Source organism: Mobula birostris, chromosome 6 (assembly GCF_030028105.1).
Source record: "Mobula birostris isolate sMobBir1 chromosome 6, sMobBir1.hap1, whole genome shotgun sequence".
In the NCBI taxonomy this organism is placed as follows: domain Eukaryota; kingdom Metazoa; phylum Chordata; class Chondrichthyes; order Myliobatiformes; family Myliobatidae; genus Mobula; species Mobula birostris.
In genome coordinates, this window is record NC_092375.1 from 186,800,828 (window position 1) to 186,823,559 (window position 22,732).

General features: G+C 42.9%; 1 protein-coding gene across 1 annotated transcript in view; it reads right to left on the reverse strand.

Moving 5' to 3' along the window:
- Window positions 1-22,732, reverse strand: part of lrp2a (low density lipoprotein receptor-related protein 2a) — a 405,821-nt gene that overhangs the window by 68,870 nt on the left and 314,219 nt on the right. Inside the window, exons 58-61 of the mRNA XM_072259785.1 lie at window positions 11,248-11,385; window positions 4,662-4,784; window positions 4,431-4,556; window positions 576-707 (exon numbers count right to left, since the gene is read on the reverse strand). Coding sequence (XP_072115886.1) covers window positions 576-707; window positions 4,431-4,556; window positions 4,662-4,784; window positions 11,248-11,385 — 519 coding nt within the window. The remainder of the gene's footprint in view (window positions 1-575; window positions 708-4,430; window positions 4,557-4,661; window positions 4,785-11,247; window positions 11,386-22,732) is intronic.

The window sequence follows — 22,732 nt, forward strand, 5'->3', positions numbered from 1 at the left end:
GAAGATAAGTCTGGTGGAGAAATCTCTTTGAAGCTGGCAAAAACTACAGGATGATCCATTGAATAGGGAGACTTTTGTGGAGAATGGCAAGGACCAGGGGAGCTCTGTTCTTACCCTCTCTAGGAGTAAGGTTAAGAGCAGAAACATAGCCTGTTATTTTATAAAGTTCAAACATTTTGGCATGTTTTGAAACAAGTAGCGATTTTCCTCAAATGACTCAATCTATCTCAAAGGTTGAAAGGTACATTTATTATCAAAGTATGTATGCAGTATTAAATTCTGAGATTTGTCTTCTCCTGACAACCACGAAACAAAGAAAACCATGGGGACCGTTCAGAGAAAACATCACTCCCCCACACAAGAAAACCAAGAACATCAAACACCCCCATGCAAAAAACTAACTGTGCAAACTGTAACAGGAACATCAAACCCCAAACTACCCACTCCCCGCCTCGCACATAAAAAAAACTAACATGTCATGCAAACAGCAACTAGAAAGAACAGGCGACAAAGCAGAAACACTGAAGTACCTCTTCAAATGCACTAATAATGTGGTTAAACATAAATGAATTTACCATCACAGGCACGTGCATCAGCCTCATTTACTTTGTATCCATGTTTACAAAAGCAGATGAAACCTCCATCCATCAGATCTGTACAATTGTGTTCACAGAGATTTTCTGCACAGGTTTGATTTACATTAGAGTCTAAGGAAACAGCAAGAAACTTTTATTTAACATTCATTTAAAAATCCCCTCTTATTGTAACGTATTTGAATATATCAGAGTTCAAAGTAAATTTGAAAGTATAAAGTATAAAGTATAAATTTGATTATCAGTGTACTTATAAGTGACCCCATACAACCCTGATATTCATTCAGCTGTGGGCATGCTCAGCAAAACTACAGATTAGTAACTAAAACAGGATCAATGAATGATCAACCAGAGTGCAGAGACAACAAACTGTGCAAATGCAAATATAAATAAATAGCAACGAATAACTAGAACCTAGAAATAACAAGATAAAGAGTCCTTAAAGTGAGATCATTGGTTGTGGGAACATCTGAATGGATGGCAAGTGAGTGCAGTTATCCCCTTTTGTTCAAGAGCCTTGAATCAATATATTAGCTTATAACATTAGTGGAAATTCTAAGTAAGATATTGTCATTACTCTAATCCTGAATCCTAATGTATAAAGTGAGACCCCCTTCACAAATTCAGCAAATACGTAGATTTCATTTAGCTGAGAATGTAGGGCTAATCACTAATCATTATCATGTGGTGTGTCAAGCTCCCATGACCATGATTGTTCTTGACAAATTTTTCTACAGAAGTGGTTTGCCATTGCCTTCTTCTGGGCAGTGTCTTTACAAAAGCAGTGACCCCAGCTATTATCAATGCTCTTCAGAGATTATCTGCCTGGCATCAGTGGCCCCATAACCAGGACTTGTGATATGCACCAACTGCTCACATGACCATCCACCAGCTGCTCCCATGTCTACACATGACATTTATTGGGGGTGGGGGCAAACCTTGCCCAAGGGTGACCTGCAGGCCAGCAGAAGGAAGGAGCACCTTGCACCTCCTTTGGTAGAGTTGTATCTTCACCCTGCCACCTAATCACTAATTGTTTGAAACAGATTGTCTTAAAACAACCAGTCTATAGGCTCTTATGAAGTATCACAGTTATGTCAAAACGATAAAGTTAAATAATACATTAGTGCTACTACTCCAAGAATGAAATCACGTTTGTAACAAACAATGGCCTGGACCTGCATAAAATATGCCAGATGCAAGGAATGGGCTTATTCCATAACTTTAAGGCCAAGTTTATATCCATCTGCAAGCCACTCTCAAACCATCCAAAATTCCTGCAAACAAAAGCCAGGAAATTTGAATTCCTGCGTACACCTCTCATTGTAGATCTATCTTGCTGGATCTCAATTCCGAGCTCAACTAGAGACGGTTTAGAGCAATACACACAATGTGTTGGAGGAGCTCAGCAGGTCAGGTAGCATCTACGGATGGGAATAAACAGTCAACATTCCAGGCCAAGACTCTTCATCAGGACTAGAAAGGAAGTGTGGGGTGCTGTAGTCATATTAAGGTGAGGGAGGGGAGGAAGAAGTACAAGGTGGAAGGTGATAGGTGAAATTGGGAGAAGGGGAGGGGCTCAAGTAAAGAGTTGGAAAGTTGATTGGTGGGAGCAATAAAGGGCTGGAGAAGGGGGAATCAGATGGGACAGCACAGAGACCATGGAAGAAAGGGAAGGGGGAGGAGCCCCAGAAGGAGGTGATGGGCAGGTAAGGAGATAAGGTGAGAGAGGGAGACAGGGATAGGGAATGGAGAAGGAGAGGATGGGTGGGCAATTACTGGAAGTTAGAGAAATCATTGTTCATGTCATCAGGTTGGTAGTTACCCAGACGGAATATAAGGTGCTGTTCCTCCAACTTGATGTCTGTATGTTTATCATTTTGTGTGCATGTCTGCATGTGCCAGCTAATAATATGGAGTATATTTCTAATTCTGTACAGAAGGTAGAAGTATGCACATTCTCATGAACTTAGACAGACTCAACTCATTCTGATATATCGCTTCTGAGATTTGTGCATCCTTGGTAATGCTGCATTCATTGGCCAAATGTTATTGCTGTCCAGAAGGAGACAATGACTTATTATGCCACTGCCATTCCTTCCCTGGTCAGGGAATTCCAGGAAAGATTCATCCACAATGGTCATATATTTCCATGTACCTCTACTGTACTACATGTAGCACACAATAGCCCAAGAGGCCTCGGATTTGAGAAAACCCTAAAAAAATAAGATGTGTTTTCTTTAATGGATGGGGCATATGGATGTAGCAAGAGTGTACTGGTAATGGATGGAGTAAGTGTGTAGGATGGTGAGTGATATGCCAATCTCATCTTGGATGTTGTCAATATTTCTGACTGTTGGTGGTGCTGAACTCCTCCAGTAATGTGGAAAATATTCAGCAAATTCCAAGCATTCCTTGCAGATGAAGAAGAGAATATAGGTATCAAATGGTGAGTTACTCCCTGCAGGACACCCAGCCGTTGACCTGCATTTTTTGGTCAGTGCTGACCCCCAAGATATTTAGAGTGAGTGTTGATTGATGTTATGCCATTGACTGTGAAGAAAGCCAAGACGCTATTGTACAGCGTCATTGTTGATTGGCACTTTTGTTGTTGTCTCTTGTTAGCTCATATCTGAACATTATTAAGGACTTCTAGATGTAGACAGCTGCTGCTGCTTTCCAAAGAGTTCACAATGATCAGAGTTTATCCACTCTCCTGACTTACCATAAAATGAAGGCTGTTATAGAAGCAGCTGTATGTTGAGTCCATGAATCGTGTCAGGAATTCCTGCCAAAATCTATTATGATGAAAGTAACTGATGTTTTCCGGAGACTTTTATAAACTAGTATATTAAAGCATTTTAACATGGATTACCTGTTGTTGAATTCAATACCAAAGCTAATAAAGGAAATTGACCCAATGCTTCCTTATCAACGGTTTCTGCCTTCTCTATGACCTTTAGAGGCCCATGGACAAGTCCCTCTTGTACCTTTCCCACTTCTTGGTAGCCTACCACACAATCTCTAGTTTGTAACACAGTGGATTCCAGTTAATCAGGCCATCGATTAATCAGGGTAACCCCTTATTTGGGACAACTCTTAAAGAACTAATACACACTTTTATAGTATTTCTGTGATATAAAGTGTAATAATTTATTCAATATTTCATTTAAATACATAATTTGGTAGTTTAACTTTTTTATTCCTTTTTAACCATTTCCATTAGGCTTCATCGAATTGGAGCAGCTGCTTAATTGGGACAAAATGTACAGGTGCTGATGTGTCCTAATTAAATGGAATCCACTGTATTTCTTCTTGTTGATATACATAAAACGCTGGAGTATCTCAGCAGGCCAGGCAGCAGCCATGGAAAAGAGTACAGTCAATGTTTTGGGCCCAGACCCTGCCTTTTGAGCTCCTCCAGCATTTTGTATGTGTTGTTTGGATCTGCAGATTTTCCATGGTTTGTTCTCACTGAATGGACATTCTGGTGAATTCCATTTGCTAGTTCCTTGCACACCTGTAAACTAAACTCAAAGCTAATTTTGTTATTGAATGTAAACTTCTTAATCAAGCAAACAACAAACAACAAAGGTTCTCGGCCTGAAACGTCGACTGTACCTCTTCCTAGAGATGCTGCCTGGCATGCTGCGTTCACCAGCAACTTTGATGTGTGTTTCTTAATCAAGCAAGATGCTTTAAAATGCAAACCAATGCCAGACAACATCATTACATAAAAATTTACCGTATATTTTTGTATTGTCTCCATATAGATTCAGTTTTTCTGTTTTACATTTAAAAATTACACCTTTACAGGTTAGATGTTCATATACTTACAGCATTCCAACTCATCGGATAGGTCTTCACAATGAGCATAATTATCACAGACGTGGAAGTCAGGAATGCAGTTTCCATTCCTACATTTGTATTCCCCAGTTGTGCAAGGAGAGGTGGATAGGTTACCTAATTACAAAATAAATTTTTCATTATTAATTGTTATGAATGTACTTGCCCAAATCGCTGCCATGTAAAGCTTACTGAAAAGGAAATGCAATGTAGGGAACTTACAACTTTCTTCAGTTTCATCGCTTCCATCTCCACAGTCATCTCTTGCATTGCACACCTCGTGTCCATAAACGCATCGATTATTATCACAATGGAAACGACCGGGAGACTCACAAACAATGCCCACTGCAAATGAATAACGTCTCAAAAGTTTAAGCATTAATTGAAAATACTACTCCTTTATTCTTGTTCAGATTTGAGGATCTTGAGTCCTTGAATAGCAGCAATGATGTATTGCTTCTTCAACTAAATTTCTAAGATTCTAAACGATAAGTATTTTCATAATCATAGAAAAGTACAGCACAGAAACCGGCCTTTTTGCCCATCTAGTCCACGCCAGGACCATTTAAACTGCCGACTCCCATCGACCTGCACCAGGAACATAGCCCTCCATATCCCTACCATCCGCGTGCCTATCCAAACTTCTCTTAAATGCTGAATTTGAGCTTGCTTGCATCACTTGTGCTGGCAACTCATTCCACATTCTCATGACCCTCTGAGTGAACAAGTTTCCCCTCATGTTTCCCTTAAAATTTTCACCTTTCCCCTTTAGCCTATGAGCTCTGTAGTCCCACCTAACCTCAGTGGAAATAGCTGGCTTACATTTACTCAATTTATATCACTCATAATTTTGTATACCTCTGTCAGATCTCCTCTGTATCTTCTATGTTTCAGGGAATAAAGTCCTAACCTGTTCAATCTTTCCTTATAACACAGGTTCTCCAGATCCAGCAACATCCTTGTAAAATTGTGAACAAAACACCGAGAAATAGGCAGAAAGTATCTATCATATATGTTATTAAAATCTTATGTTATTAATGAACTTGGGTATACATAAGCAAAAAAGAATCAGCAGAGCTACGATGACCAGAATGGCCTCCTCTTTTACCACACCTCTCTGTGATCGTAAACCTAGAGTGTTTTAGACAAAATGCAAATAGGCCCAAGCAAACTACTCTTTCAGAAAGCTAACAGAGGCACAGTAAGTTCAAAGGCCTTATCTGAATGGTGGCTGATTAGGAAAAGGGGAGGTGCAATGAGACCTGGGTGTCATTGTACACCAGTTATTGAAAGTGGGCATGCAGGTACAGCAGGCTGTGAAAAAGGCGAATGGTATGCTGGCATTCATAGCAAGAGGATTCGAGTACAGGAGCAGGGAGGTACTACTGCAGTTGTACAAGGCCTTGGTGAGACCACACCTGGAGTATTGTGTGCAGTTTTGGTCCCCTAATCTGAGGAATGACATTCTTGCCATAGAGGGAGTACAAAGAAGGTTCACCAGATTGATTCCTGAGATGGCGGGACTTTCATATGATGAAAGACTGGATCAACTAGGTTTATACTCTCTGGAATTTAGAAGATTGAGGAGGGATCTTATTGAAACGTATAAAATTCTAAAGAAATTGGACAAGCTAGATGTAGAAAGATTGTTCCCGATGTTGGGGAAGTCCAGAACGAGGGGTCACAGTTTGAGGATAAAGGGGAAGGCTTTTAGGACCGAGATGAGGAAAAACTTCTTCACACAGAGAGTGGTGAATCTGTGGAATTCTCTGCCACAGGAAACAGTTGAGGCCAGTTCATTGGTTATATTTAAGAGGGAGTTAGATATGGTCCTTGTGGCTAAAGGGATCAGGGGGTATGGAGAGAAGGCAGGTACAGGGTTCTGAGCTGGATGATCAGCCATGATCATACTGAATGGCGGTGCAGGCTTGAAGGGCCAAATGGCCTACTCCTGCACCTATTTTCTATGTTTCTATGTTTCCTCTAATAAAAGTTTACATTAAAGATAAGAAACAACATTTCTGAGCCCTGATTTACTTTGGTAGTGAGAGGGTATGCGATTGTTTTGATTTTCTAAGGAAATCGAAAGCATGCTTCAGTAAGTGGAACTAAGAGTTGGCTTTACTATTACATAAAGCTCTCAATATTAAACACGAGATTCTGGAAGCTTGAAACCATACACACAAACTGCTGGAGGAACTCAGCAGGTCAGGCAGCATCAATGGAAATAAAATGGACGATCTTGAAATTCAGCCACAGTTTGGCAAGTATGACGTTGTGGCCATCTCTGAAACTATGCTAAACGATGGCTGTCATTGGGAGCTGAACATCCAAGGACATACTGTGTATCAGAAAGATAGTTTAGTAGGTGGAGGGAATGGTGTGGCCCTGCATAAAAGAAATAATATTAAATCATTAGAAAGGGATGACATAGGATTGGAAGGTGTTGAGTTACGAAATGACAAGGGTAAAAGGACAGTTGTACAGTTGTATACAGGCCTCCAAACAGCAGCCGGGATGTGGATTACAAATTACAGCAGGAGATAGAAAAGGCCTGCCAGAAGGGCAATGTCATGGTAATCGTTGGGGATTTTAACATGAAAGTGGATTGGGAAAACCAGGCCAGTACTGGACCGTGAGAAAGAGAAATTGTAGAATGTCCAAGGGATGGCTTTTTAGAACAGCTTGTCATTGAGCCCACTAGGGGATCAGCTGTGCTGGATTGGGTGTTGTACAATGATCCAGAGGTGATAAAGAAAGTTTAAGGTTAAGGAACCCTTAGGGAACAAAGTGATCGAGTTCACTTTGAAATTTGAGAAGGAGAAACCAAATTCCAATGTGTTGGTATTTCAGTGGAATAAAGGAAATTACAATGGCATGAGAGGAGAACTGGCTAAGGTTGACTGGAAAGGGACACTAGCAGGAAGGACAACAGAGCAGCAATGGCTGGAGTTTCTGCGAAAAATGAGGAATGTGCAAGACAGATATATTCCAAATAAGAAGAAATTTTCGAATGGAAAAAGGACACTACCGTGGCTGACAAGTGAAGTCAGAGCCAAAGTAAAAGCAAAAGCGAGGGCATACAAGGAAGCCAAAACTAGTGGGAAGACAGAGGATTGGGAAGCTTTTAAAAACTTGCAGAAGGACACTAAGAAGGTCATTAGGAAGGAAAAGATGAAGCTGGCAACTAATATTCAAGAAGATACTGAAAGCTCTTTTAAGTATATAAAGGGTAAAAGAGAGTTAAGGATAGATATAGGACAAATAGAAAATGACACTGGAGATATTGTAATGAGAGACGCAGAGATGGCAGAGGAATTGAATGCATATTTTGCATCAGTCTTCACAGTGGAAGACATCAGTATACTGAACATTCAAGAGTGTCGGGAGTGAAGTTTGTGCAGTGAAAGTTATGACTGAGAAGGTGCTCAGGAAGCCTAATGGTCTGAGGCTGGATAAATCTCCTGGACCTGATGGACCCTCGGGTTCTGAAGGAAGTAGCTAGAGAGACTGCAGAGGCATTAACAATGATCTTTAAAGAATCGATAGATTCTGTCACTGTGCTGGATGACTGGAAAATTACAAATGTTACTCTGCTATTTAAGAACGGTGTGAGGCAGCAGAAAAGTAACTATAGACCTGTTAGCCTGACATCAGTGGTTGAGAAGATGTTGGAATCGATTGTTAGGGATGAGATTACGGAGTACCTGGAGGCACATGACAAGATCGGCCAAAGCCAGCATGCTTTCCTGAAAGGAAAATCCTGGCTGACTAACCTACTGCGATTTTTTGAGGAAATTACGGGCAGTGTGGACAAAGGAGGTGGAGTAGATGTAGTGTATTTAGATTTTCAGAAGGCCTTTGACAAGGTGCTGCACATGAGGCTGCTTAGCAAGATAAGATCCCATGGAATTACAGGGGAGTTAGTAACATGGGTGGAGCATTGGGTGGTCAGCAGGAAACAGAGAGTTGTAATAGAGGGATCCTATTCTGGCTGGCTGCTGGCTACCAGTGGAGCTCCACAGAGGTCAGTGTTGGGACTGCTGCTTTTTACGATGTGTGTCAATGATTTAGACTATGGGATTAATGGATTTGTGGCTAAATTTGCTGACGGTACAAAGATAAGTGGAGGAGCGGGTAGTTTTGAGGAAACAGAGAGCCTGTAGAGAGATTTAGATAGTTCAGGGGAGTGGGCAAAGAAGTGGCAAATGAAATACAATGTTGGAAAGTGTACGGTCATGTACTTTGGTGGAAGAAATAAATGGGCACACTATTATTTAGATGGGGAGAGAATTCAGAATGCAGAGATGCAAAGGGACTTGGGAGTCCTTGTGCAAGATACCTGAAAGGTTAACCTCCAGGTTGTGTCAGTGGTGAAGAAGGCAAATGGAATGTTGGCATTCATTTCTAGAGGTATAGAATATAAGAACAGAGATGTGATGTTGAGGCTCTATAAGGCCCTCATGAAACCACACTTAAGAGTAATGTGTGCAGTTTTGGGCTCCTTAATTTTGGAAAGGATATACTGACATTGGAGAGGGTTCAGAGAAGATTCACGAGAATAATTCCAGGAATGTAAGGGTTACCGTATGAGGAACATCTGGTAGCTCTTGGGTTGTTTTTTCTGGAGTTCAGGATAATGAGGGGGAACCTCATAGAAACATTCTGAATGTTAAAAGGCCTGAACAGATTAGATATGGCAAAATTATTTCCTATGGTAGGGGAGTCCAGGACAAGAGGGCACAACTTCGGGATTGAAGGATGTCCATTTGGTACAGAAATATAGAGAAATTACTTTAGTCAGAGGGTGGTAAATCTGTGGAATTTGTTGCCACAAGTGGCTGTGGAGGCCAAATCATTTAAGGAAGAGATTAAGGTTCCTGATGAGTTAGGGCATCAAAGGATATGGGGAGAAGGCAGGGGAGTGGGGATGACTGGAAGAATTGGATCAGCCCATTAGTGAATGGCTGAGCAGTCTCGATGGGCCGAATGGCCTACTCCTGCTCCTATATCTTTTGGTCTTATGAAATGAAAAAGCTGTCAACGTTGTTCCCCTCCCCTCAACTTTTTATTCTGGCATCTTCCAAACTCCTTTCCAGTCCTGAAGAAGTGCCTTGGCCCAAAACATTGATTGTTTATTCAATCCCATTGATGCTACCGGATCTGCTGAGTTCCTTCACTAGTTTGTGTGTGAAGTTCTGCATGTTCTATGCACAATACCTCCATGAGTACCCAGTTGAAAACTAAAAATTGAAGAGGAAACTGTATTCAATTCAATGCAAAACCCTCAACTGACATGGCCTTTAGAATCTGATAAAAGACCTGGATATATATGCTGTGCTGCTAGTTTGCCATTCACTACCAAATGTGGCTAAATAATGGACAATTAGTCCCTGAAATCTGCCACAATAACTCACTTCTCCAGGATCACCCTGAACACAAAGAGAAATTACAGCTTTTCTGATTCGCTAACAACCTTCCCTGTCTCTCAAAGTGTTAGCAGCTCAGTTACTCTGCATCACATCATATCTCTGCTACTTTATGTTCTAAATATTAAGGCCTTGCTCATTTGTGTCCCAGTTTGACATAGAGTAAATCATCCTACGTCATAGAACATCAATAACTAAATTAAAACTCTGAGAAATTGTACCAGAAAGAAATTATTTAAAATTCTAGTGGTGATTGTCTGTCATGTCTGACGATGACAGGACCTTGTGTAGGAGAGTTTTTAAAGTGGAAAAGCCGTTGCACTGGGCATTTCCACTCTCTCAACCTCAGAAGTCCAGGTCCAGTGGTAAAAACAAGCATCACAAACCGGGGTCTTCCTTGGTTGCAGTGGATGATCATGATGTCTCCTGTGCCTTATCATGCTCTTGGCTCTCCATGGAGGATGACAGAACTGCCTGCCTGGCCATTGGATCTAACTGTAGATCTCATCCACTCAGTCTTCCAGAGCTGACTAGGACAGGTACGTCTCTATATCACCGGGGAATGAGGCCCGTTGGTTTAGTCAACTTGTCGAAGTGGTTACCAGGGTGTGGACTCTGTTGCATGCAAACAGCCACTTGGAGTCACAGGTGACAGCTGAGAGTCCAGTGGGGATCAAAGGTGAGTGAACTGTCCCAGAATGGACATGACAAGCCACTTCACCAGAGGTGCTACCCCTCCTTGGACACCCCATTCTAGTAAGAGATCACCATAGCCTTACATGAGATTATAACAGCTGTTCTGAACTGAGTTACATGCATGGCTACTGAGTACTAGAAAATCTAATTTCACATTGAGAAGAGTTTTTATCTCAATTTTCTTGAAGGCTTCCAAGAGGACCACCACCCTGTTGTGGTTTGGAGGCTTGCGTGCCTCAGTGACCTGGAGAACTACGTTGGCTGCAATCAGGGTTTATGCTTTGGCTCTTCGTAGGGTCACCGTGCCAAACAGGTCAAAAGGTAGAGGCCAGACTAAGAGTGGCCACCAGTTCTCCAGGTTTTGAGTCACCATCTGGGATTTGCATGACTGACCAGTAGTGAAAATTGAGAGGAAGCTAATGACACAATGAAGGAAGCCCTGAACATTGCCAGAGAGGGAGGACCTTCATTCCTGCCCTAAGTGCCAGTGGTGTGCTGGCCAGTAAAAAAAAACCTTTGTTCACGGGCTTTAGAAATAGAATTACTCTTCATTTTTTCCAACAAACCAAGCACGTTGATAACTCAGTCATGGAAGTACTGATTAACCTGCTTTGATTTTATGATAGACATTATTTCATGCAATGAAGGATGACCATTTCTTTAAGTTTACTTGAGTAGCTTACCACAATGATGGAGCTCTTCATCAGACCCATCTCCACAGTCATCGTCTCCATCACACTTCCAGCTTGGATATACACAGATATGATTCTTGCATTCAAACATAAAGGGTGGACAATAGGCTCCATTGGGGTAACGAGTTGCTATACAGGTAGAGGACAAACATGTACGGCTATGATAACTAATTTTCAAAATTGTGAAATTGAAATAAACAAGTTAATCTTAATATCTCGTGATCAGATTCCTGAGAAAATCTCCATGAACTTTTTCTCTTAACTATTATACTTTACCATGTAATTATTGTTTGTAATTTGCAAGAGAAGTGTTTAAGATGGCACCGGTAACTGGCGACTTTGCGCATGCTCTTCCAAGCATACTGCCCTCTCCACTAACCTATACCCGAGAAACCCTTCTAAACCTTCAATCTAGCAAGATCAAGATCAACAACACCCTGGCGAAGCTGCTGACCCAGCTGGGGACCACCGCGCCAGAATTGCTTCTTAAACTCTGGACCGCACCTGGACCCGACCAGCGAGACCCACCACGTTCCCGGAGACCCGCAGTCTGCTACCGTGCCGGAGCGCTTGGAGACAGGGCCCACTCTGCCCAGCATCTCTCTGGAGCAGACCACCACACAGAAGTGACGGCGGAGACCTCAAGGTGCCCCAGACGCTTCCCCAGAGCGACCACCGTAAAGCCCCGTTGGTGGCCATCCACAGCTGCCGGAAGTGAGGCCTCCGCTGCCAACCTCGGAAATTGAGCCCGAGGCTCGACTGGAGCAGAGGCCTCCACAACCGTGACTCGGCTTAAGGACTTGTTTCAACAAGGAGCCCGGCCATCCGGGATTAAGTGTCGGCTTCAGGGCCCGACCCAATCGACAGCCTGGGCCCCTGGCAGCTGGAAGTGGCAGCGGAGCCTCCCCCGTTACTCGGTCCGACCCGGAATGCAAGATGACACGACCTGCCGATTGACTCTCGCGGGACGTGTCCACCTACCTCGAAGAGCTGACAACAACACACTGCATCAATGGAAACCTGGAAGGATGCACTACTTACCGAGGAAGCGTGGGAAAAGAGCTGGGCTGCCGGTCAGATTGAAGCTGAGGGGCTTCAGGGTCCCTATGCGCACCATCCTACTAGCTAATGTGCAAGCCATAGCGAACAAGGTGGATTATCTTAAAGGGAGACTCACCTACTGCAGGGAGATGCAGAACTGCTGTGTATTCTGTTTCACCGAGACCTGGCTCTCCTCTGCCACCGCCGACTGTGCCATCCAACTGGAGGGATTTTCGATCCATTGGATAGACCGCATGGCGTCTTCGGGCAAGACGAGGGGAGGTGGTGTTGGCCTACAGATCAACACTGCGTGGTGCTCGGACACAGTAGCACTGACAAGCTCCTGCAGCCTGGACCTGGAACACCTGTCGGTGAAGTGTCGTCCCTACTATCTGCCACGGGAATTCACCTCGGTCATACTGACATGCCCCCCAGGCGGACGTGGAGTGTGCTCTGAACATACTGTATGCCAACATCAGTGAACCTGAGACCAGGTATCCGGCGGCTTTGCTCATTACACCCGGGGACTTTAACCAGGCCAACCTCAGAAAGGCGCTGCCAAAGTTATACCAACATGTCTCCTGCCCCACTAGAGGCCCGAATATACTTGACAACTGCTACACAGCAGTCAAAGATGCCTACCGTTCCGTCCCATGACTTCACTTCAGAAAATCGGACCATCAGGCCATACTCCTCCTCCCGGCTTACAAACAGAAACTGAAGCGGGAGGTCACGGTGTCAAAAGTAGTGTCGCGTTGGACGGAGGAAACGGATGAGGTCCTCCATGACTGCTTTGAGTCGGTGGACTAGTTAGTACTCAAGGACTTGGCAGTTAACCTCGATGAGCATGCCTCAGCTGTCACGGACTTTATTTGGAAATGCACAGAGGACTGTGTGTCTCGCTAGATGATCCGGGTATTCCCTAACTGGAAACCTGGGATGAATTATGAGGTCAAGTCCTTTTTAAAGGCTAGAGCTGTGGTTTTTAGGTCCGGGGATACCAGTCGCTACACGGAATCCAGGCGTGAACTCCAGGAAAGCCATTAAGGACGCCAAGAGGCAATATCGAGCCAAGTTGGAAGCCCAGCTAACCAAAGGGATGCCAGCAGACTATGGCAGGGTCTAAATGAGATCACTGGGCGCAAAGAAAAGGATGGGAATATCAATAACCGTGGCACCTCTCTTCCTGATGAACTTAACGCAAGATTCGAACAGAAGAGGAGCGTCCGGCTCCCTCCGGATGAACCGGACCTGGTGGCATTGAGATTCATCGTCACCGAGGAGGACGTTAGAAGGGCCTTCCTGAAGATAAATCCAAGGAAGGCGACGGGCCCAGATGGAGTCCCAGGACGGGTTCTCCGGGCCTGTGCAAGCAAGCTAGCTGGAGTGCTTGCTGACATCTTCAACTGCTCCTTGATTCAGTCTACGATCCCCTCGTGTTTTAAGAAGCCAACGATAATCCCAGTACCAAAGAAGAGCAAGGTGGCATGCCTGAATGACTATCGACCTGTGGCTCTGACATCAATTGCTATGAAGTGCTTCGAAATATTGGTTATGGCACACATCAACCACAGCCTACCGGTCAACCTTGACGCTTTGCAATTCGCCTACCGGAGCAACAGGTCAACGGCAGATGCCATCTCCCTGGCCCTACATTCCTCCTTAGAACACCCGGAGAATAAAGATGTATATGTAAGGCTCCTTTTCATTGACTACAGCTCTGCCTTTAATACCATCATTCCAAATAAACTGATTCCTAAGCTCCGGAACCTGAGCCTTAGCACTCAGATCTGCAGCTGGATCTTCAACTTCCTCACAGACAGGACCCAGGCTGTAAAAATAGGGGACAAGCTCTCCTCTACAATCACTCTGAGCACCGGTGCCCCACAAGGCTGTATACTCAGCCCCCTGCTGTAGTCACTGTACACCCATGATTGTGTAGCAAAGTTTCCATCAAACTCAATATATAAGTTTGCTGATGACACATCAATTGTAGGCCGTATCTCGGGTAATGATGAGTTTGAGTACAGAGAAGAAATTAAGAACCTGGTGGCATGGTGCGAAGACAATAACCTATCCCTCAACGTCAGCAAGGCGAAGGAATTGGTTGTTGACTTCAGAAGGAGTAGCGGACCGCATGACCCAATTTACATTGGTGGTGCGCAAGCGGAACAGGTCAAAAGCTTTAAGTTCCTCGGGGTCAATATCACAAATGACCTGACTTGGTCTAACCAAGCTGAGTCCACTGCCAAGAAGGCCCACCAGTGCCTTTACTTCCTGAGAAAACTAAAGAATTTTGGCCTGTCCCCTAAAACCCTCACTAATTTTTATAGATGCACCTTAGAAAGCATTCTTCTAGGGTGCATCACAACCTGGTATGGAAGTTGTCCTGTCCAAGATCGGAAGAAGCTGCAGAAGATCGTGAACACGGTGTAGCACATCACACAAACCAATCTTCCGTCCGTGGATTCACTTTACACCGCACGCTGTTGGAGCAGTGCTGCCAGGATAATCAAGGACACGACCCACCCAGCCAACACACTTTTCGTTCCTCTTCCCTCCGGGAGAAGGCTCAGGAGCTTGAAGACTCGTACGGCCAGATCTGGGAGTAGCTTATTTTCAACTGTGATAAGACTGCTGAACGGATCCTGACTGGGATCTGGGCCATACCCTCCAAATATCCGGACCTGCCTCTCGGTTTTTTTGCACTACCTTACTTCCCATTTTTCTATTTTCTATTTATGATTTATAATTTAAATTTTTAATATTTACTAATTTTAACTATTTTAATATGCAATATTTGTAATTCAGGGAGAGGGAAGCGCAGAATCAAATATCGCTGTGATGATTGTACGTTCTAGTACCAAATGTTTGGTGAGAAGAAAGTATAAAGTATAACTTCTGAATACCAATTTATGAAACATGATTCAGAGGGCCGAAAAATGAGAAATGTCCCAGCCTTGATGAAAAATGGATACAGTGAGATAAGGGAAGAAATTTCAAGAAAGAACAATCTCATATAGAATTACAGACACTTGGACAAGTATAAATATATCAGAGAAAGAGAGCTTCAATTTGTCCAAGTTGGTGCGGTCTTTTATTGGTTGTATTATGCTTCTCATTCTATTATAGATTTCTTGAGTATTCCTGCAAGAAAATGAATCTCAAGAGTATACTTTGATCACAAATTTACTTTGAACTTTGAATTTACCTTGAAAGGTACATGGTTGGAAATTAGGCTGTTGAGGATTGCTAAGATGTATGAAAATTGACTGTAAAGTTGAGGACGTTTGTGAATGTGCCAACCATTGTTTCACAGGCTTTTGCCCATGAGAAGAGGAAAATCTATAGGAAGTGAAAGTGTGTGGATATCCAATCAGGGACATGGTACCATTGGGTAGTCAAAAGAGACAAGCAGTTTGAGGACAACACATGGCTCTTTGATCAACCAGAATTAGAATTATCATCCCCGACAAATGCCTTCAATTTTATAGTATTGTGGCAGCACTACAGTACAAGGCATAAAAATTATACAGACAAATAAATGTGCAAAAGGCAAGGGTATTTGCTGTGGACCTGAGAAGATTGTAACTTATGCACAGGCACAAAGGATAACATAACATGTGGATGGTTCAGCTGATCACCCTATAAATACTATAATCTGTCTGAGACTGTTTGCTCTAAATAAGAATCAATCATTGACACCAAGTGGACCAATGCTAGATCATTTTAATTTAGGAGTGAAAAGGTCAATTGGAAGAAAGTTATCCCAAAGCCATGTGACTTGAGTCAGTAATAGTTCCAAACAATGACTAAACTTTGGCTAACTAATAATCATCCTGTTCCAGCTCTCCCTTCTTTTGGCAACAATTTCTTTCCTTAAAACTAATTCTGGGTGGTGGGCTGGAGATACATCTCTACCAAAGCAGGTATAATATATGATGCTTTTTCCCTCCGCTAGCCTGAAGATCACCCTTAGGTAAGGCGTAGCACCTGTTTAGCTCTCACCCCACCCCTGATCAGCATCACTTGAAGCCGTGGGAGCAAGTGGCGGATGGTCGTATGAGCTGCTGGTGCAAATCACAAGTCCTGGTTATGTGAACACTGACACCAGGCAGACAAACTCTGCAGAGTATAGATAATGGCCGGGGTCACCCGTCTTGTAAAGACACTGCCCTGAAGATGGCAATGGCAAACCACTTCTGTAGAAAAAATTGCCAAGAACAATCATGGTTATGGAAAGATCATGATCACCTATGTCATATGACATGGCACATAATGAACGAATGATAAGTAATACAGCCTTAAGGCAGTCACAAGCAAACTGCTCTTTTTGAGGTCTCAGCAAATCCAGAAGAGAATCTTTATTGTTGCTTGCAATGAATTGTCATCTACCTTTCCCTTTACCATAATATAAATTTTGAAACAATCTGGTTTGCATGTAATAATCACTCACTGGGTAAATTTGTGTTTCATCAATGAAGCAAGGTTACTTAAGCATTTTCAAACTGGATGCAAGTGCCAGACATTACAAGGAGGTTCACATTAAAATTACAAAAAAAGTTTGAGACCAGGGATTATAACTAATAGCACATAGCCTTGAACAAAGACCATTACAACCCTAAGAAGTAGGAGCAGAATTAGGCCATTTGGCCCATTGCGTCTGTTCCGCCATTTCATCATGGCTGATCCTTTTTCCCTCTCAGCCCCAATCTCCTGTCTTCTCCTTGTATCTCTTCATACGCTGACCAGTCAAGAATCAACCTCTGCCTTAAATACACATAAAGACTTAGCCTCCACAGCTTCCTGTGGCAAAGAATTCCACAGATTTACCACTCTCTGACAAAATAAATTCCACCTCATCTCCATTCTAAAAGAATGCCTCTCTATTCTGAGGCTATGTCCTCTTGTCTGAGACTCTCCCACCACAGGAAACATCCTTTCCACATCCACTCCAACATGGCCTTTCACCATTCGATAGGTTTCAATGAGGTCATCCCCAATTCTTCTGAATTCTAATGACTACAGGTGCGGGGCTTATAGAAAATGTTTGAAGAATAATTGCATCACGAAACACAAACGTCACTGTAGATAATGATGAGGTGGAGCCATTTGGTAGGATATTTAAGGTGATTACCGACTCATTGATCGATTGATTGAGATACAGTGCAGAATAGGCCTTTCCGGCCCTTTGAGCCACGCTGCCCAGTGACCCCCAATTTAACCTAGCCTAATCATGGGACGATTTGCAATGACCAATCAACCAATGAACCAGCACATTTTTGGGTTGAGTGAGGGAAGTGGAGCATGTGGAGGAAACCCACACAGTGTTGGAGAGAACATACAAACTTCTACAGAGAGCAGCGGGAATTGAACCCAGGTCACTGATACTGTAAAACGTTGTGCAACCACTATTCTACTGTGCTGTCCCATGAAAATATAAACCAGACTAACGAACAATGAATTCTGGAAGTCCAAATGCAAACCAAGTAATGTCATAGGTTAAAAAGCCTATAACTAAAGCGAAACAGCATTCAAATCTAGAAAAGAACTGAGAAAAAAGATTTTAAATATAAATCACAAGAACAATAAAACAAGCAATGAAGTGTATTATGAGAAGGACACTGGAGAAAGAGACTGACTAGAATTATACAGAACTTATATCAATCAGGAAAGTTTGAACAGACTGGGGCTTTTTTCAAAGTGATTTGAATGAAGTCCTTTTAATTATGAAATTATTTTAAGAGGTAGATGGAGAAAAGGTCCTTTAGTCCATATGGAAAGCAAATACTAGGAGCCATTTAGGGTTATTTCGTCAGCAGTTTGAATGGGGCACGACTGCGCAAACGCGTGGAGGTCAGCCAGTAAGAACAGCGGGAAGTTTAAAAGCAAGCAGAGTTGAGAAGGTAACGGTCATTTCTTCGGCAGTTTGAACGGGGCACAACTGCGCAAGCGCGTGGAGGTCAGGAAGTGAGAACATCGGGAAGAGTTTAAAAGTGAGCAGAATTGAGAAGGTGAAGTCTATAGGATACTCAAAGCTGCTGCGCAGGTTGACTCTGTGGTTAAGAAGGCATACGGTGCATTGGCCTTCATCAATTGTGAGATTGAGTTTAAGAGCCAAGAGGTAATGTTGCAGCTATACAGGACCCTGATCAGACCCCACTTGGAGTACTGTGCTCAATTCTGGATGCCTCACTATAGGAAAGACGTGGGAACCATAGAAAGGGTGCAGAGGAGATTTACAAGGGTGTTGCCTGGATTGGGGAGCATGCCTTATGAAAAAAGGTACAGTGAACTTGGCCTTTTCTCCTTGGAGCGACGGAGGATGAGAGGTGCCTTGATAGGGGTGTACAAGGTAATGAGAGGCATTGATCGTGCGGATAGTCAGAGGTTTCTTCCCAGGGCTGAAATGGCTAGCACGAGAGGGCATAGTTTTAAGGTGCTTGGAAGTAGGTACAGAGGAGATGTCAGGGTTAAGTTTTTTTTTACACAGAGAGTGGTGAGTGTGTGGAATGGCTGCTGGCAGCGGTGGTGGAGATAGAAACGATAGGGTCTTTTGAGAGACTTCTGGATGGCGACATGGAGCTTAGAAGAATAGAGGGCTATGGGTAAAGCCTAGGTAGTTCTAAGGTAGGGACATGCTTGGCACAGCTTTGTGGGCCGAAGGGCCTGTATTGTGCTGTGTTTTCTATGTTTCTAGCCATAAGCATGAGACAGCCACTAAAGACTCCAAGAGGAAATTTGAGAGAAAGTTCCTTACCCAGTGTAGTTAGAGTGTAGAGTTTGCTGTTGTCAGTAAGAGTTAAGGCAATTAAGTACTGATTCATGTAAACCAGGGGTTCCCAACCATTTTTATGCCATGGACCAATACCATTAAGCAAGGCTCCGTGGACCCCCGGTTGGGAACCCCTGATGTAAGGTCAGAAAGGAGATGATGATGTTGATGGCGGTTAGAGAAAAATAAGTGGAAAATTGCTCAGGTGGATGATAATCACTGGAACATTACAGTTAGGCCATATCCCCTCCTTTCATCCTATTAAATATTGTAATTTTATGAGGGTGCAGGCTTGTATGTATACTTGTACTTAAAGAGTTCAGGTCACACGGCATTATGCATTCAATGTAACATCAGTCATCAGCAATATGCAACAGGGGGCGAAATTCTGAGAAAGTCCTGGGCCTCCAGTTTCCTACACATCACGAATTTCAAGTTCAAAAATGGCTCAACAAATTTCTGTTCCCACCAATTTTATTTGGGAATGTTGCATGTCAATGCTTTACATGTATATTTTGCATAGTTTTACAGAAAACAGCTGGAGATGGGCAAAAGGGCTGCATTTTATCCGTAAAGAACTTCCCATCTCCCCATACAGCATAGATACAGTCCATGCCAAAGCCATTTAAACTTACTCAGATCAACATACACCAGGACCATAGCCTCTGTACCTCGACCACCCATGTACCTATCGAAAATTCTCTTCAAAATTGAAGTCAAGTTAGCATGCATCAATCACTTGGGCTGGCAGCTCATTCCACACTCTCATGACCCTCTGACTGAAGATTCCCCTCATGTTCCCTTTAAGTGTTTCACCTCTCACCAGTAAACCATGACCTCAAGTTGTAGTTCCACCCAACAGTGGAAATAGCCTGCTTCCATTTACCCTATCTATACCCTCATAATTTTGTATACCTCTATAAAATCTCCATAAGACCTTAAGACATAGGAGCAGAATTAGGCATTTGGCCCACCGAGTCTGCTCCACCATTCAATCATGGATTATCCTTTATCCCCCTCCTCAGCCCCACTCCCCTGCCTTCTCCCCACAACCTTTGATGTCATGTCCACATCAAGAACCTACTAAGCTCTGCCTTAAATATACCCAATGACCTGGCCTCCACAGCTGCCGGTGATAATAAATTCTACAAATTCACCTCCCTCTACCTGAAATCTTTCTGTATCTCTGTTTTAAATGGATGCCCCTCTATTCTGAGGCTGTGCCCTCTTCTCATAGACACCCTTGCCATAGGAAACATTTTTTCCGCATCTACTCTGTCTGGACATTCAAAAGGTTTCAATGAGATCCCCCCATCCCTCTAAATTCCAGTGAGAACAGACCCAGAGCCATCAAACATTCCTCGTATGATGAGTTTCATTGCCAGAGTCATCCTTGTGAACCTCCTCTGAACCCTCTCCAGTGACAACACATCTTTTCTTAGATGAGGAGCCCAAAACTGTAAACAATACTCAAGGTGAGGCCTCATCACTGCCTTATGAAGCTTCAGCATCACATCCCTGTTCTTGTATTCCGGACCTCTTGAAATGAATGCTAACATTGCATTTGCCTTCCTCACACCATCTCAACTTGAAAGTTAACTTTTAGGGTGTTCTGCACAAGGACTCCCAAGTCCCTTTGCATCTCAGATTTTTGGATCTTCTCCATTTAGAAAATAGTCTGCACATTTATTTCTACCACCAAAGTGCATAACCATGCATTTTCCAACATTGTATTTCATTTGCTATGTTTTTGCCCATTCTCTAATCTGTCTAAGTCGTTCTTCAACCTTAGCAAATCCTCAACACTACCTGTCCCTCCACTAATCTTCATATCATCTGCAAACTTGGCATCAAAGCCATCTATTCCATTATCTAAATCATTGATATACAGCATAAAAAGCAGTCCCAACACTAACCCCTGTGGAACACCACCAGTCACCGGTAGCCAACCAAAAAAGGATCCTTTTATTCCCAGTCACTGCCTCCTACCAATAAGCCAATGCTCTAACCACGTCTGTAACTTTCCTGTTATACTATGGGGCTCTTAACTTGGTAAGCAGCCCCATGTGTGGCACCTTGTCAAAAGCCTTCTGAAAGTCCAAATATACAACATCCACTGCACCCCATTTATCTATCCTGCTTGTAATCTCCTCAAAGAATTCCAACAGGTTCATCAGGCAAGATTTTCCCTCAAGGAAACTATGCTGACTTTGTCCTATCTTGTCCTGTGTCACCAATTACTTCATAACCTCATCCTTAACAATTAACTCCAACATCTTCCCAACCACTGAGGTCAGGCTAACTGGTCTATAATTTCCTTTATGTTGCCTTCCTCCTTTCTTAAACAGCAAAGAGACACTTGCAATTTTCCAGTCCTCTAGCATCATAACAGAGTCCATTGATTTTTGAAAGATCATTACCTCTATAATCTCTACCACTACCTCTTTCAGAACCCTAGGGTGCAGTACATCTAGTCTGGGTGACTTTCAGTTTTTTGAGTACTAGTAACTCGTAATAGTAACTGCACTCACTTCTCTTCCCTCACACCCTTCAACATCTGGCACACTGCTAGTGTCTTCCAAAGTGAAGACTGATGCAAAATATTTAGTTCATCTGCTGTCTCCTTATCCCCCATTATTATTTCTCCGGCCTCATTTTCTAATGATCTTAAATCCACTCTCATCTCTTTTAGTCTTTTACATACTTGAAACAGCTTTTACTATCCACTAGCTTGCTTTCATATTTCATCTTTTCCTTTCTAATGACTCTTTTAGTTTCTCTCTTTTAAAAGCTTCCCAATCCTTTATCTACCAACTAACTTTTGCTTTGTTGTATGCCCCCTCTTTGGCTTCTACTTTAGCTTTGACTTCCCTTGTCAGCCATGGGTGTAGTATTTTGCCATTTGAGTGTTTCTTCATTTTTGGAATATATCTATCCAGTACCTTCCTCATTTTTCCCAGAAATTCATCCCATTGCTGCTCTGTTATCATGTCTGCCACAGCATCTCCTTCCAATTTACTTTGGCCAACTCCTCTCTCATACCGCTGACATTTCCTTTACTCCACTGAAATACTGCTATGTCAGACTTTACCTTCTCCTTATCAAATTTCAAGTTGAACTCAATCATATTGTGATCACTGCCTAAGGGTTCTTTTACCTTAAGCTCCCTAATCACCTCTGGTTCATTACATGACACCAATCCACTATAGTTGATCTCCTAGTAGGCTCAATGACAAATTGCTCTGAAAAGTCATCCTGTAGGCTTTCAACAAACTCATTCTCTTGAGATCCATTACCAACCTGATTTTCCCATTGACTACCAGAACATTGCCCTTTTGACACGCCTTTTCTATTTCGCATTGTAATCTGTGATCCACATCCCAGCGACTGTTGGGAGACCTGTATATGACTGCCATCAGGGTCCTTTTACTCTTGCAGTTTCTTAACTAAACTGAATTGAATTGACTTTATCTCTTACATCCTTCACATACAAAAATCTCAAGATGGTGCCGCATACGGCAGCTGTGTTGTGAGCTCTGTTCCAAATCTAAAGTAGACTACTAATTTCTACAATTTTCTTAGCATTTTCTGTTCAAGTATCTGATAGTCACATCAGATACAATAGACTGACCCTTCTGAACATCAGAAAGACAGCATTTA